The 17971-nt window shown below is 42.3% G+C and overlaps 1 protein-coding gene across 1 annotated transcript; it reads left to right on the plus strand.

Moving 5' to 3' along the window:
• Positions 1-17047: 17047 nt before the first annotated feature.
• LOC110544517 (olfactory receptor 13A1-like) lies at positions 17048-17971 on the plus strand. The gene has a single exon (XM_021630465.2). The coding sequence runs from the start codon at positions 17048-17050 to the stop codon at positions 17969-17971; it is 924 nt and encodes a 307-aa protein (XP_021486140.2).

Below are 17971 nucleotides of genomic sequence, written 5' to 3' on the forward strand. Positions count from 1 at the left end.
TTGCTTAAATTTAGTACTGCTGGAGCTCCAAGATTGAAAATCATTCCATTCTATTTGTCTATTAAATATTATTGTTATTTTCATGCACCTGTATATAGCCAGCATCATAACAATTTACTGATTTGGGATTAGACCTCAACTCTCCTATCAGCCTCAGACAATGTCTGAGAGGTGAATGAATATTACAGGGCTGTGACTGTAGAGGTAGCCATAAAATAGCAGATCACATTCCCTATGGAGTGTGCTTCCTAGCACAGGAGATGCTGTACATTTCAATGTGATATCTGAGAATGGAGTATAAGGAAAGAAAGAAAGGTAAGCTTGGATAGAAAAACAGAGAAAAATATGAAGACAGAAGTACAAGGACAGAAATACCGTGAGGCACAGATGAGGAGAGACAGAAGTAGACACACACATGGTGGGGGTGGGAGTCAGAGACAGATAGATATAAAAGCAAAGAAAGACAGAGAGATTGGGAAAGACAGAGGCACCAAGACAGCAAGAAAAAATAGAAAAGAAAGAAAGAGAAACACAAAAAGAGAGAGAGAGAGAAAGAGAGAGAGAGAGAGAGAGAGGAAGACACAAAGAGAGACCAGACTCTGAAAGGAGATTATGCTATGATTTGTTCAAGTTGTTCATTTTTTTTAGATGCTTATAGAGCATTATCAAAAAACGACAGCTTATATGAGCTCATAAACCTGAGTCATATAGTAAAATGCAATAACACACCCCTGTTACCAAAACTTTGTCATTAAACACATGCATGTGTACAATCAATACAAAACTAACATGGTAAGCCTATGGCAAGAATCTTCCAAGGTGTTCTCTCCAGAAACTTGTTTTTCAGCACCCCATATAAGGATACATAGATACATACATACCTACAGACAGACATGCACACACACAGAATGAGGGAGAGGCTAAATCATCAGCATTCATCAGAAAACAGAATCAGATTAAATTACAAACTTCTAATGAGCAAATAGTGACATCTCAAAGCACAGAGAGGACATTAGGATGCAGTGTGAGGACCAGGGGCCCTGCATCCTCTATTATAGAAGAGACAAGTGCACACAGGGAGAAAACAGGCCCTGAGGGACCAATTAGGTAGAACCACACTGGCTTCTTGAGCAGGAATGGCTTGGGAGGTGACCAAGCCTCTTCTTGGGAAACACACACATACTTGGTAGGACTGGTGACCCAAGGGCTGGTTCTCTGCCCTGCTAACCAGGGATTGCTGTCCACCAACATCACCAGTGACTGCAGAGGATAAAGGGAACACTCAGAAAGATCGGGGGCTGATGGGCTAATTAACTTCCCAAACCATAGTTTCTTCCAATCTCAGAGTCCCTCAATCCAGATAGAAGCACTTGAGAGGCCAAGGCCAGAGCACTTTCTGCAGCCCTGTCTGCTGTCCTCTGGCACAGACTGTCACTGGTCACCACACAGTTTTATCTCTAAGTGGAAAATGTCCTCAGGCTGGTGTGGCTGTCAGAATTCTGCTCTCATGTCCAATTTCCTCACCCTGTGAACAAAAACAAGCTTCACCTAAGTGCAACAACATCTCATCCCAGACCTAAAGTCACCGGCCCTCAGCAAAGGGTGCTGGACTAATGCTTGTCTGGGTCCAGGAGGCCACCCTATCCCTAGAGAGGTCACATGCCTGCTGTGGCTCTTCGGGGACCCAAACCATTTTATGTTGCAATGTGGCTAACTGGTTCTTCCATGGTCATGGCAAACTACAGGCTTTGTCTGACACCTGGGCTCTGGCCAGGATACCTCTCCAGGTTGGGGCTGGACCTTGACATAAACTCACCTTGCCTCGGTAATCAGATTCGTACCTTAATTGTCTTCTTGAATTTGCAGGCACAATCACATCTCACTGAACTTCTTAAAGGAATAAGGGCTGGTGTATTGGACTGTCACCGTCTTGCAGCCCTTCCATTCTTCTGCCTACTACACGTTCCCCACAGTACCATAAATTACTGAGACGTACATATTGAATCCTGTGCCCTGTGCACACGATTCCAGCCTGTGGTCCAATCAAATGTATCATCAATTACAATTTGTTGGTCACAGCTCTGAATAGGTCTCAAACCAACCTCAGGGAACAGAGCTGGGTTTGCCTCACTAGGGCCCTGCCTACTCTACAAAATAACATGAGGCATGGCCAACACAGTGTGGAAGAGGCTCCATCAATAGCTTCAAAAGCTCTAGCCACTTGTTCCAAAAACTCAGCTTCCTCCTATGTCTGTAGACAATACTAGGACTTCAACTCCCAATATGACATAATGACATGTAGAGACAGGGACACATTCTCAGTGCCTAACCACTTCACAAAGGCCATCAGCTGGTAACAGACCCCAGCGCGTAAGCCTCTGGGGGGATTTTTCGTATTAAATCCATAGCCTTCTCATTTTGTTGAACAATCATTGTCCATTCTACTTAGAGGATATCATCTGGGCATTGGCTTCTCAAGACATGGCTGTATTAATAAGAAAGCAAACAATTCCTATCCAGAAAGGCAAAGAGGCTGGACATCAGAAGGAGAAAAGAGGGAACAAGTCAGGAACCTGACACAGAGGACCTCTGAAAAGCTCTGCCCTGCAGACTATCAATGTAGATGCTGAGACTTATGGGCAACCTTTGGGCAGAGTGCAGGGAATCTTAGGAAAGAAGTGGGAAACAGTAAGATCTGGAGAGGACAGGAACTCCACAAGGAGAGCAACAGAACCAAAAAATCTGAGCACAGGGGTCTTTCCTGAGACTGATATTCCAACCAAGGACTATGCATGGAGATAACCTAAGACCCCTGCACAGATGTAGCCCATGGCAGTCCAGTATCCAAGTGGGTTCCATTGTAATAGGAACAGGGACTGTCTCTGACATGAACTGATTGGCCTGCTCTTTAATCACCTCCCTCTGAGGGGGAAGCAGCATTACCAGGCCACAGAAGAAGACAAGGCAGCCACTCCTGATGAGACCTAATTGACTAGAATCAGAAAAGGAAGGAAAAGAAGTCCTCCCCTATCAGTGGACTTGGGGAGGGGCATGCATGCAGAGGGTGGAGGAAGGGAGGGTTTGGGATGGGAGGAGGGAGGAAACCACGGGGGGGATACAAAGTGAGTAAAGTATAATTTATAAAGAAAAATAAAATAAAATAAAATAAAGCGATCAAATGGAGCTTTTAGAATTGGACCTAATCAATGTGAGAAAGAAATAATCAATGTGAGGCAGAAACAAGCCTGCCCTCTTCTCCTGAGCTCTCTGTGCCCAGTATGCACCATCACCACCAACAGAGTGGCTGGGGTTCGTTTCAAGTCCACAGTCCAAACAAAGCCTGCTATAGTAAAAATGAAATCTACCTCTAGGCAGAGCCAAGCCCTTGTTGTCTCCCTTGAGTGTTAAGCTGGTTGGGCAAGAGATCAAGGACCAGGGTGGGGTGTGGGTGTAGGGTGTGAGGATGCAACCCTTAGAAAGGAGGGTCCACATTAAGGTGATATACTTTTCCTTCCTAGGAATCTCTTCCACTAGCACAGTGCATAGGAGCTACCATGGGGTTTGGCTGTGTCTGCCAGCCTTTCTGAGTCCTCATTTGAAGGGAAAGAACTATTCCTTTTTCTTTCCTTCTGTCTTTTTCATTCAGGTGCTGGACAGAGCGTAAGTAGGCTTTTAAACTCCCTGACAATTTTTGGCGTCCTTTCTCTCCCAGCTCTGGTCCCCAGCTTGTGTCTATCTGCTACCATGTGACAGACCTTCCTTCAGGCTTATTTTCATACATGGATTTTTTTTCACCTTCTTTTCTTCATTCTTTTCCTCCAAGGCAGTTATTAGACTTACAGCTTGCTTTCCCTGATTTTTTTTAATTCCCTAATATTTTAAGCCTTCTTGCTTCTCCCCTAAACAATTCCCTGAGCCATGTGACTGGCCTCCACACTTTCCCCCTCAAACAGAATGCCCCCTTCCCGCCTTCCCTTCTCCATTATTTTATTTTAGGAAGCTGCAAGATTTACAGCTGGCCTGGACTCAAGGCTTTTCTTTTAAGTTCTAAAATGTTGCCTTCGCTCTTCCGTGTGAATGAGTTATTAAGTTAATGTAGTAATAAGACTAGGAACCCAAGAAAAGATCCCAAATTTCCTGATAATAAATGATGGCTCCACATAGACCCCCTTCCAAAGTTTTACAGTAACAATTACTTTTTTAAGTATTTACCATTTCCAAGACTTCTTTTTGGACTCATAAATTAAAAGTTTTGATTTTTTCTTTTTATTTCAAAATATAATTTTCACATAGTATATTCTGATCATGGTTTCCCTGCTCCCAACCTATCCCAGATCTTCACCATTTCCCAAATTAACCCAAACCCACACTCTTTCTTCTCTCTCTCTCTCTCTCTCTCTCTCTCTCTCTCTCTCTCTCTCTCTCTCTCATTAGAAAACAAAGAGGAAATAAAACCAAGACAGGATAGAATGAAACATTAGGGGAAAAAGCACAACATATCTTCACACGCAGACAAAACCCACAAACACACAAAACTGGAAACCATGAAACATAAGCAAAGATCTTTAGGGTTAAAAAAAAATGTCAAGAGAAGGTATTATGAGACACAAACCCTGCAAAAGCACCATCGAGCTTGTTTTCTGTTGGCCATCAGCTGCTGGGCATTGGCCTGCAGGGTGGTTGGTTTGCCAAGTGAGACAATGTTGGAGAAAACCAGTCTTTCTTTTATGAACAGTTGTTAACTGGAGAGCGCTTCTGGGTTAGGATGGTGGTTTGTTTCAACTTCCCATCTCACTGTTGGGAACACCTCTGGTTTAGACTCATGCATGCATGCTGCCAAGTCTGTGAGTTTAAATGTGTGTCAGCCCTGTTGTGTCTGAAAGGCCTTTTTCACTTGGTGTCTTCCATCCCCACCTGCACTTTCAATCTTTTTGCCTAGTCCTCTGAACCAGAGGACTCTGGTTCATAGTCCTCTGAACTAGAGGGAAGGGAGCTCATGGAGACATCATATTTAGGACTGAGTGTTCTAAGGTCTCTCATTCTCTGAACGCTTTCCGGTTAATGGGTCTCTGTTTTAGTTTCTATTACCTGCATGGATAAGCTTCTCTGATGATGACTGAGCAAGATACTGATCTGTGAGTATAGGAGAATGTCATTAGGAATCATCTTACTAGCAGAAAAGTAATGTTTGTATTTTTCTTACATCTGTGATTGAGCTAGTCTCAGATTCTTGGCCACCTGAGTGGTGTCAGGCATGGGTCTCCACTTACAGAATGGGTCTTAAAGCCATTAGCTGCTTACTCCTACAGTGTTTGTGCCACTATTTCACCAACCTATCAGGCACAGAGGTCACCACTGTAGATTGAAGGATTTGTAGCTGAGTTGGTATTTACGTTTCTCCTCTGGTAGAATGCAGAGTACTTTCCAGTACCATGAACTCTAGTCAGTAGTGGTGAAGGCTCTACATAGGCCCCAGCTTGATTTTGCCATCTTCAATGACTTCTTTAGCAATAGGGTCTTACCATCAGAGGGTAACTAATAGCTTTGGCAATAGCCTGGTTGTTTGGGAGATTTCATGGGATTCTTTTGGTCCAAAACTCAATTGGATATATTCCATTGCTAGCACACGAGTTTTCACTAGGTGCCAAGAGAGGACTAGTTGGAACTTTATCTCCCATTTTTTCGTGATTCCATTTAGATTTTTGTCTTATATGTATGTGTGTATTTTAAGACTGTTGTAGCTTTCAAGATGACCCTCAAATGTCTCTTAAAACTGACTGTCCCTCCCCATATTTTCTCCCTTACCCCACTTCCCTTCTTCCCTCTGTTTAATTCTCCCATTCCAGTCTTCCCCTATCCTCACCCATTCATAGCTACATTCTATTTCCTTTTCCTTGGGAGTTATCTACTTTCCTCTCCTTAATACCTTACTCTATACCTAACCTCTGATTACACAGACTGCAGCCTCCTTATCAAACACTTACCAACACTCCATACAAGCAAATATAAACCATATTTGTCTTTTGTGATCTGGAGTATCTTACTCGGGATGATTTTTTTATAGCTTCTTCCATTTATTTGTGACTATCATAATTGCATCTTTTACAGTTGAGTAATATTCCTTTATGTCCATGTATCATATTATCTGTGTTCATTTATCTGTTGACAGCCATCTAGGCTGTTTCCAATTTCTGGCATTATAAATAGAGCAGGAATTAATATGGGCAAGAAAGTGTCTCTTAGTAGAATTTAGGGTTCTTGGGTATATGCCTAAGAGTGGTATAGTTGGCTCTCGAAGTAGATCTAGTCCCAGATTCTTCAGGAACCATCACATTGGTTTTCATAGTGGCTGTACAAGTCTGCAGTCCCACCAGCAGTGGTTGCGGTGTTCCTCTTAACTCACATGTTCTGCAGCATGAGCTGTCATTTCTTTTATTCCTCTTGGCCATTCTTACTGGTGTAACAGGAAATACTCAAGTAATTTTGATTTCCATCCCCCTGGTGACCAAGGATGTTGAACATTTCTTTAAATGTTTCTCAGTCATTTATGATTCATATTTTGAGAACTCTGTTTAGTTCTGTACTCCATTTTAAAATTAGGTTTTTGTTTTCTTGATGTCCAGGGTTTTATATTGTTGTTGTTGCTCTTTATAGACTTTAAATGTTAGGCTTCTGTTGAATGTATAATTGATAAAGACCTTTTCCCATTCTGCAGCCTGTCACTCTGTCTGAATGATGGCTCCTTTGTCAGGCAGAAGCTTTTCAGTTCCATGTGGACTCATTTCTTAGTTGTCGTACAGGCTCTGCTATTGGTTTCCTGTTCAGAAACACTTTCTCTGTGCCAATGAGCTCAAGACTATTCCTCACGGTCTATTCTATCAGTCAGTGTATTGGGCTGATGTTAACGTCCGTGTTCTATGTAGAGTTGAGCTTCATGCAAGTTGATAAATCCAGGTCTATTTTCGTTCTTCTACATGCAGACATCCAGTCTGACCAGCACCATTTGATGAAGATGCTTTCTTTCTTTTTTTTTTTTTTCTGGAATGCATTTCCAGCTTCTTTATCAAAGATCAGGTATCCATAGTTAGGTAGGCTTATGTCTGGGTCTTCAATTTGATTGCATTGATCAAGGTGTCAATACCATGATTTGTTTTTTAGTACTATAGCTCCGTAGTTGAATTTGAGACCAGGGATTGATCCATCTCGTGGGCTAGTCGAACAGGGTCTACCTGAGAGAGAGAGTGAGAATGGGGAGGGGCAGAGACACGAAGAATGGAGGCCAAGACAGGTTTCTGATCAAAGCCTCAAATTACTGAACGTACAATCAGCACGTATATAGCAAAGGGTTACAGGGAAATTTTCTCACAATAGCAACTCATCTGTGTCACCTGGCAAAGCTTCGTGTAGCCTTGAGAATTCATGCATCTGCCAAGGCCAGGAGGCAGAATTCCAGTTGCCAGACTCCTTCAAAGGACCATGCACCAGTTTTATTATTATTGTAGTTATTATTATTATTATTCAGGATTGTTTCAGCTGACCTAGTTGTTTGTTTGTTTGTTTATTTGTTTGTTTTCATATGAAGCTGAAAAATTGTATGTTTTATTTCTGCGAAAATTGTTTTGGAATTTCAATGGAGATTGCACTGAATATCTAGATTGTATTTTCAGGAAAGGCCATTTTCACTATACTAATCCCACTGACCAACGAACATGGAGATCTTTTCATTTACTGATATCTTCTTCAATTTTTTTCCTTTAATGTCTTAAAGTTTTTAATTACATAATTCTTTCACTTGATTGGTTAGAGTTACCTCAAGATAGTTTTTGAGACTATTGTAAAAGATATTGCTTCCCTGATTTCTGTCTCAATCTGTTTGTCATTTGTATATAGGAAGGCTCCTAATTATTTGTGTTATTTTTGTATCCTGATACTTTGCTGATGGTTGATAGAATGTTTCTTGGTAGAATTATTAATGTCATTGCTGTTTAAAATCATATCATCTGCAAATTAAGGTACTTTGACTTCAACCTTGCCAATTTGTATCTCATATTCTCTTTCAGTTGTCTTATTGCTCCAGCTAAGACTCCAAGTACTATATTGAATAGGTTTGAAAAGAGTAGACATCCTTGTCTTGCTCCAAATTTTAGAAAAAATGACTTGAGTTTCTCTCCATTTAGGTTGATGTTGACTGTAGGCTTGCTGTAAATAACTTTTTTTAATGTTGAGGTATGTGCCTTTCTGCATCCTATAAGACTCATGTAATTTTTGTCTTTCAGACTGTTTGTGTGGTATATTATGTTTATTGATTTATTTATGTTTAAGCATCCCTGTATCTCTGGGGTGAATCCTACTTGATCATGGTGGATTATCTTTTAAGATGTGTTCTTATATTGACTTTGCAAGAATTTTATTGAAAAAACTTTACATGTATGTTCTTAAGAGAAAAATGATCTATAATTCCCTTTCTTTGTTGGATTTTTATGTGCCTTAGGTATCAGGGTAATTATGGCTTCATGAAAACAATTAGAAAATGTTCCTTCAGTTCTTTTGTGTGATAATTGAGAAATATTGTTGCTATTTGTTCTTTGACAGTTTGTTAGAAATCTGTTCTGAATCAATCAGATGCTAGGTGGTTTTTTTTTTATTTTTTTGTTTGGAAGATGTTTTTATTACTGCTTCTATTTCACTAAGGTTAGGGATCTGCTTACATTGCTTTTCTAATCTTGATTTAACTTTGGTAGGTTGTATATATCAAGAAATTTACCAATTCCTCTTAGATTTTTCAGTTTGGTGAAGTATAGATTTTTAAAGTACGTCATTTTGGTTTTCTGGATTTCCACAATGTGTGTTCTGATACCTCCCATTTTTTTCTACAATTTTATTAATTTTGCTGTTTTCTCTGTGTGTCTTTTAAATAATTTGGTTAAGGGTTTATCAAGCTTGTTGATTTTTCTCAAAGAGCCAACTTTTCATTTCATTGATTCTTTGTATATTTTGTTGTTGTTTCCATTTTATTGATTTCACTCTTGAGTCTGACTATTCTTCTGTCATCTACTACTTTTGCCTCTTATGCCACATTTATTTTTTTTAGAGGTTTCAGGTGTGTTGTTAATTTGTTAATATGGTATCTCTTTATTTTTGATGAAGTACTTAGTGTAATGAATTGCCTCTTAAAACCACCCATTTGAGACCCATTTGAGTCCCATAGGTTTGGGCATATGTTCTCATTTTCTTTTTTTATTAAAATTTGTTTATTTTATTGATTACAATTTATTCACTTTGTTTCCGGGCTGTAGCTCCCTCTTTCCTCTCCTCCCTGTGCCACCCACCCTCTCTCTACTCCCCCTATCACCCCAGCCCCAGTCCACTAATAGGGGAGGACCTCCTCCCCTTCTATCTGACCCTAGCTTATCAGGTCTCATCAAGGCTGTCTGCATGTCTTCCTCTGTGGCCTGGCAAGGTTGCACTCCCCAGGGGGAGGTGATCAAAAAGCTGTCTAGTGTTCACTGAGTTCATGTCAGAGAGAACCCCTGATCCCTTTACTAGGAAACCCACTTGGACTGAGTAGCCTATGAGCTTCATCTGAGCAGAGGGTCTAGGCTATCTCCATGCATGGTCCTTGGAAGTTTTTAATGCTTCCCTTAACTTCACTCTTGACTCACTTTTTACTCAATAGTGAGTTATTTAGTTTTCATGAGTTTCTATTTTAAAACTTTCTCTTGCTGTTTCTCCTGTTGTTGCTATCCAGTTTAAATCTGTGGTGGTCAAACAGAACATAGGGTGCTATTACAGTTTTCTTGGATCTGTTAAGACTTGTTTTGTGCCCCAGTATGTGGTCAATGTTGTGAAAGTTCTAAGCCGTTCAGAGAAGAAATGTTCTGTAACTATTTGCTAGGTCCATTTGATTGATGACATCATTTAGCTACAGCATTTCTGTTTAGTGTTTATCTGGATGGTCTGTCTACTGGTAAGAGTTGGGTATTGAAGTCACTCAGTATCATGTGAGAGCCAATATTTTATTTTAGCTGTAGTAGTTTTCTTTCATAAATTTAAATAACCTTATATTTGGTGCAGGAATTGCAATATCCTTTTTGGTGGATTTTCCCTTTGGTGAAAATGTAGTGTACTTCCTATATCTTATTAGTTTTTGTGTGACGTCTATTTTTCAGATATTAAAATGGCTACCCCTGCTTGCTTTTGTGATCCGTTTGTTTGGAATCTCTTTTTTTCATTCTTTTACCCTGAGGTGATGCCTATCCTTGATGGTAAGGTGTGTTTCTTGGATGTAGTAGATAAACCCTGTTTTCTAATTAAAATCTGTTAGTCTGTTAGTCATTTTTATTGGGAACTGGGATCATTAATGTTGAGAGTTATCAATGAACAACGCTCATTAATTCCTGTTATTTTTTTAATTATGGTATGGATTTGTTCCTCTTTTGATAGATTGATCTGAGAATATTTGCTCCTTATGTTTCCTTGGGTGTAGTTAACTTCTTCAGGTTGAAGTTTTCCTTTTAGTTCCTTCTACACAGCTGGATTTGTAGATAGATACTGCTTAAATTTAGTTTTTTATCATACATTGTTTTTCTTTGTCTGTTGTGGTTGATAATTTTGCTGGGCATAGTTATCTGGGCTGGCATATATGGTATCTTAGAGTTTGTAGAACGTATGTCCAGGCCCTTCTGTCGTTTATTCTATATAAAGAAGTCAGGTGTTATTCTAATGGATTTGGCTTTATGTGTTCTTAGTCATTTTCCCTTTGCAGCTTTTAATATTCTTTCTTTGTTCTGTACTTTTAATGTTTGATTGTTATGTGTCATGGAGAATTTCTTTCTGCCTTCCTATTTTGTGTTCTGTGTGTTTGTTGTGCTTTGACAGGCACCTCCTTTTTTAGGTTGTGATTTTGTTGAAAATATTTTCTCTAATATTTTCCCCTGAGTTTCTTCTCCTTCTATTCCTAGAATACACAATTTGAGTCTTATCATAGTGTCCCAGATTTCCTCAATTCTTTGTGTCTGCAATTCTTTTAGATTTAATATCTCTTTTAAACTGGGGTATTTATTCTTGTATCATCTTCAACTTCTGAAACTCTCCCTTCTACATCTTATACGCTATTAGTGAGGCGTACTTATGATTTTTTTTTCTTACTCGTTTTGTTTTGTTTCATTTCCTAAACTTTTCATTTTCAGTTTTATCCCACTTTGGGTTTTAATTAGTGATTTTTAGTTTTTGTTAAATTATTCTTTCATGTCATCAATTGCTGTCATTATATTCATTCCCCTGTTTGTTTGGTTTTTTTTTTTTCAGATTTCATTAGGAAATTTATTTATATTCTATCCATGAGTCTTGAACACACTCATAATTGCTGTTTTGAAATCTCTTTTTGTGCTTCAGCTGCTATATTATGTGTCTTGAGGCTAACTGTAGATGGGCTACTGGACTCTGGTGGAAGCATACTATCTTCAATTTTAGTATTTGTGTTTTTGTTCTACTGTCTAGGTATCTGGACTGGGATGACTGAGGTGATTTCAGTTGTTGATATTGGGTCATGTCTTTGTTGGGTAGATGTTCCATTCCTCAGTTTCTGTTGCACTCTAGATATTAGGAAGGTGTGGTGGCTGATTGCTTGTGCAGGTCAGTGGATGGCAGAGAGGGATAGAGGAAGGCTAAAAGAAAAGGCTGAGTGGGGCTTCAGAGCTAACACTTAGAATTTGACTGTATAAGGTGTTGAAGGTGTTGTGAGAATAAGGGGGATCCTGGAAATAGATTACTGTAAAGCAAAGAACTATCTGGAAAGACAGAGATGAAATATTAGGGGACCCTGGATCCGATCCAAGAGTGGGAGTCTCTAGTGAATACAGTTGAAGTAGGAGGAGTGTGATCTAAAAGCAGTTTGTTACTGGGTTTGGATGAGAATGGAGAGATTACAATGGAGGACAAGAAGAATAGTATGGTTCACCTACCAGAGTTTCCACCAGGTATGACCAACTGAAGGTCTGGGTAGGAAGCATTTTGGGCACAGGAAAGAAAGGGGATGGCTAGACATGGAGGAAAGAGGATGAGGGAGGTCTATGGAAGAAACAACTGAGTCCACTCCAAGATTTGACAGAGTTCATCAAGACTGAATGTGGAATGGGAAGACAGGTCCTTCAACCAGGCTGCTATAGGGCTGGGGATGAGACTGGAGAGTTTGTGATGCAGGACAGGTATAAAAGTGAGAATCAACCACTTCAGTCCCAGCCTGGTGTGGTCACTGGGATTTCCAGATAGAGGGTGTTTATTGGTATGTGTGGCTGACACAAAGGGATTGGAAGTGGCTGGACAAAAGGTGGGGAAATGATGTGGTATTCCTCAGCTTCTCTGTAAGTCTGAAATTCTTGCAAAATGTTGTTCCCAACAACAAAGATTGTAGACTATGATAATGTTTTTACAACACCCAAAATTTAAAAAAATGCAAATGAAAATAAAATTGCTATCTTAAAATGTGTGTTATAAATATGAATAAGTACGGACTTCAAAAGTTAAAATAAAAATACTTAATGTTTCTGAATTTTAAATAAAAAAACAAAATCCTTCCAACACAAAGGATACTATTTTCAACATTACTCTGTTTATATATCTGGTGAAACTGAAGACATTTGACATCCCAAAAACTTTGTCTTGAGAAGCAAGTGTGAGAACATACCCAGAGAAGTGAGTCCATTTGAGGACACATGGCTGGCACCTTTTTGAGGACCTAGGCTTTTGTAGCAACAGCCAGATGACTGTGCAGCACCCCACAGCTCCTGAGTGGCTGATGGATGCAACAGAACAACAGCCTGGGATCTTGGACTCCTGCCTGCTCCAACTCTGTCTGCCAAGATGAGGATACAATGAGTAGGTTGTCCCTTTCCCAAACCTTGTCATCACAGCCTCAAATGAAGGCAGTGATGTCCCACAACATTGGAGAAATCTGAGATCCTTTTCTGGTGAGCTTTAGCCAGTGAACCTTTGACCCTGAGCCCTTCCTTGCTGTGGTCAACTGTGACATAGATGTGAAGAAGTAAGCTCCATCTGGAAAACCATATGAGTTTCTACCAAAGCAAGCATAACCAATGTCCTCCTCATCTGTCCTTGGGGCCAGGCCCCTCTCCAGCTCCACTTTCCACTGTAGACATAGGTGCAAGTCCTCCTCAGCCAGGACTCTGGGGCATGGCTCCCATGGGGTCATGACTGCTTTGGGTTGCATCACACAGCCAAAGCTTTCTAGATTTAAGCCAGGATTACCTGAAGCAAACAGACACCTCTGTACTCCTCAGGACTAAGGCATCCCTGCAGACCAAATGGTGTGGTGAGGACATGACCTAGATGACCTTCTTTTATAGGGTCCAGACGCATCTGTCTAGACAGGAATCCCCAACCCTATGTCAGAGTCCTAGGAACTCATCTAGAAAATATTAGCTTCAAAACTCACGAATGTGTATTGCTGCTTAATCTGGTTGTGTCTTTTCTTTCCTGTCATCTGTTCAATCAGGAGGTGTGTTTGTAGAATCTGGGTTTTTTAGGGCCACAGGGACTTCATGTAAAAGGACAAAGGTGTGTTTCTGTGCATGTTTCTGATGTCCAGAGGAGGATCAACAGGTCCAAGTGCTATCACAGAGAAGTAAGATGATGGACTGGAGAATGGATAATAGTGAAATCACAGCTTCTCTCTCTCTCTCTCTCTCTCTCTCTCTCTCTCTCTCTCTGTCCTCCTCCTCTTCTCTCCTCTCAGGTTCCTTTGCACATACATTGCTGAACACACAGATACATGCGTAAGGACACTCAGGTGGGTTTCACACTCATGAGACTTCTCCAGACTTTAGGAAACGGAAATACTTTCTTCACATGTAGTTTGTGTAGTCTGCTCATCACTACACAATGACATGTAGAAACATGCTAGCCATGGTTTGGGAGAAAGTAGGGTTCAATCCCTCAAACAGGAAGTAGGGAGCTTCTGGGGGTGGGGTAGGGCTGTGTGGCATGCCATCCAGCAGCACTTCCTACACGGAGCTCCTTTGCTTCTCTGGGGCAGCTGTTACCATGGACATTTCAACCTCATCCCAGTGGGAAAAGCATGCAGAGGTCACTTCACTTTCCCCAGGGGGAGGAATGACCTTTGACTTCACCCTTTTCTTTTCTTTCTAGGCTGCCTAGACAGCACATGCAGAAAGCTGCTCCTGACCCTTCTATACAGTCTACTGTGGGCAAGTATTGGAGGTAAGTGTGGGGCAGGACTCATATTCTCATGTTTGACACAGTGACTCATCTCTCCGTTGTGTGAATCATGGCACAGAGGCATTCACAATTGGTCCTGGCCTCAAAGACAAATAAGGTAAGAGGTGGATGATTTGGGGTGGACATCAGTGGCCAGACAAAAATAAAGGAGACCAGATCAAACTGCATTTTAGATCAGCAACAAATTCTGTTCAGGGTTTCCTAGGCAGGATTTGAGACATGTTTTTGTAAGGGTGCTCTTGTTTAGTCCAACTTCCTGGATTTTGTCTGCTAAATCTAAAAACTGGGTCAGTTACTCTTGGTGTTAATGAACACCATGTTCACACCCCAGCCAAGTAGAGCTCTTTGTGAAATGGAGGGGCTACTGGTTGTGTATAGCCTGGTCTAAGGTCCTTTGGAAAAAAATCAGTGAAGATCAACCTCAGGTGAAGGCTCCCAGGACCGCCAGCCCAGGCTGCACCATCATGATTTTGAGCTTGGTTTGCCGGGTGGAAGGCCGGGATGGAGCCAGCAAAGAATAGTCACTCCTCTCCCTGCAAACCCCTCTGAAGCACTGTGGGGTGGAGAATCGGGGCTGGTGCAGAGTGTGTTGGAAGCTTCAGTACGTGAATCTCAGAGGCCACTTTCCGTTTTAGAGCATGTAAAACTGTAAAATGCTTTACCCGGAAACCTGAAATGTCACTTCATGCTAGACTTGATAGTTGGATGAGAGCACAGAACATCTACCCTCCATCTGAGAGGCCGTAATGGAAAGTCCTGGCACCTGTCGCTCTCAGCCTGGCCTTACAATCTGACTCTTAACTTTTACTCAAGGATTTATCTTTCATGATACCCTAATTGTCAGAGTCTGGTAGTGGGAGGTGACAAACGACCAGTACACACATATTCCAGATGACCTCCAATTTGGTGACCACAACTCCCTCTGCTATCAACAGGAGGTGCTTTTTCAGCATTTGAGGCCAGTGTGTTCCAGAGATAAGCCGGATAGTGACAGTAAATGTAGTCCCACAGGGATTGTTTGATTTCTTTAGAGGGCTCTCTGAGCAGCCTTGCAGGAGCTGCACTGAGGACCTGCAGAATTTCTACGGCTCCAGGGTTGGAGACATACCCTAGGATCCTCAGGAAACCCACCTTTTCTCAAAGGTCTGGCACAAGTCTTGAATGTTACCCCTTAGCCTAGAATCCTATCAGAACAGAGTTTCAAGATACAGTTCTGAAGACCAAGTCTCCTGCCGGCTACATGTGTGCAGGAGGGTCCAGGTCCAGATCCTGCAGGCTCCTTGGTTGCTATCTCAGTCTCTGAAAGCCCCATGTGACTAGGTCAGTTGTCTCTGTTGACCTTCTTATGAGGTTCTTGTCACTTCCGGGTCCTTCCATCTTTGCCCCACACTTCCACAGGACCCCGATTTCTGCCCCAGGCTTGATTGTAAGTCCCAGCATCTGTGTTGATCTGCTATTGGCTGGAGCCTTCCAGATGACATCAAGTTAGGCTCCTGTCTGCAAGCATAGCAGAGTATCATTATTAGTGTCAGGGGCTGGCTCTATACCATGGGGTGGGCCTCAAGTTGAGCCAATTATTCTTTGGACTTTCCTTCTATCTTTGTTTCCTCGTTATCCCTACACTTCTTGTAGGCAGGGTAATTTTTGGCTCACAAGTTTTGTCGGTGGGTGGTTGATCCCCTCCTTCCACTAGTCCTGCCCTGCTAGCAGGCTGTCACTTCAGTCTTCATGCCTCCCCTGCCCCCTGGTAGGAGTTCCAGCTAGAGTCACACCCATATTCTCCCAGGCGCCTATCCTGTAGCAGACCTCCAGATTGAACCAGAGAGTCTCCCCAGTTTCTCTTCCCGTCCCCAGCCCATCCCGTCTCACTTTCTACCACCATTCTCTCCACATCTGATCCCTACCCTTTTTTCCCTCCCCATTCCATCTCCTTTCCAGTTCCCTTGTCTTCAAATGGCAAGTGGAGGAGGGCTGTTTTTAACATGGACATTATTGCCTGGTTTTGGATCACTTCCTCCTGGTAGGGCTGCCTGGCCTGGCCTCAGAAGATAAAGATATGTGCAGTTCTGATGTGCTTGATGTGCTGGGGAGGGTTAATATGGGGGAGGGGCTCCCTTTTCTTGGGAAAAGAAGGAGAGGGGAAAGAGGGGAAGGGGAAGAACAAAGAGGAGGAGAGGGAGAGGGTACCCATTGGATGTAAAGTAAATAAACTAATATAAATTTTTAAAAAAGATATAATTCTGGGTTCATTGCTCTCACCTGGATGAGAAGACACATTGTCACAAAGACCACACTTGGTCCTGTCTCCAGAGAGACATTCAATTAACTTTTTGTGTGTTATTCCCTGTAATCCAGCACCAGAGTAAACCCTTCCCACTCCCCCTCACCCCTCCTTGATCACTTGGAGATTACTCATGTCTCCTCAGCATCCACACACCAGTCCCCAGTAACTACGTCCTGGTTGACTCACATGAGCATGGCGATCTCCCCCTCCGTTATAAGGTGCAGCTTGTATGGAACAATTTTCTCAGAAACCCCACTTCAGGGTCCACCCATGTTCACAGAGTGTGGAGTGTGTCTGTGACCTGCTCTTTCCTTTATCCTGTGAGCCACAAGAATAAAACTAAACCATTCTTTTTTTTTTTTTTTTACCAGAATAGGTGCCTCATTACACAGCCTTGACTGTTGCCTGAGTTTTGAAATGATTTCCTCCTAATCAGATTAAAACTCCTTACATCTTTTGCTAGAGTCCCAAGCTACAATTCCCATCCTGAGCCTAGCGTTGCTTCCCATGGCTCCTGGGAACCAGTCGGTTGTGACCATGTTCATCCTGCAACGCTTTGTGGATGATCCCTGGATCCAGGATGCCCTCTTCTGCCTCTTCTTTGCCTTGTTCGTGGTGGCCATAGCTGGCAATGGGCTGATCATCATGACCATCCACAGCAGCTCCAACCTCCACACTCCCATGTACTTCTTCCTAGTCAACCTGGCCCTGATGGATGTGATCTGCACCGTGACTGTCTTGCCCAAGGTCCTGCAGAGCCTGGTGGCAGAGAACACCATCTCTTATGGGGGATGCCTCACACAAATGTTCGTCTTCTCCTGGGTCCTGGGCTCTGAGCTTATGCTTTTCTCTGCCATGGCCTATGACCGCTACCTTGCAATCTGCCGGCCATTGCACTATGGTACCCTCATGAGTGGCATGGTCTGTGCGGCCCTTGCAACCTTTGTGTGGTTCACTGGAGCTCTCAACTCCTTGGTGCTCACCTGTCTGGTGTTGCCACTGGCCTTCTGTGGCCCCAATCTCATCACACACTTCTTCTGTGAGATCCCTTCTGTGCTCATGCTGTCCTGCAGCCCCACATTCATCAACGACATCATGACAGTCATTGCAGACATGTTCCTGACTGGCCTGAACTTTCTGTTGACCATGGCATCCTATGGCTTCATCATTGCCAGCATCCTGCGCATCCGCTCAGCTGAAGGCAAGAACCGTGCCTTCTCCACCTGCTCTGCCCACCTGGTTGTGGTCACCCTTTATTATTCCACCGTCCTATATACGTATATCCGGCCAGCTCTGGGGACTGCTGGACTCCTGGACAAGGCCATTGCCGTTCTGTACACCTCTGTGACCCCTTCTCTGAACCCCCTCATCTATACCCTGAGAAACAAGGAGTTCAAAGCATCCTTTAAAAAACTCTTATTTCCGCATTGA

This window comes from Meriones unguiculatus, chromosome 1 (genome assembly GCF_030254825.1).
Source record: "Meriones unguiculatus strain TT.TT164.6M chromosome 1, Bangor_MerUng_6.1, whole genome shotgun sequence".
Lineage (NCBI taxonomy): Eukaryota > Metazoa > Chordata > Mammalia > Rodentia > Muridae > Meriones > Meriones unguiculatus.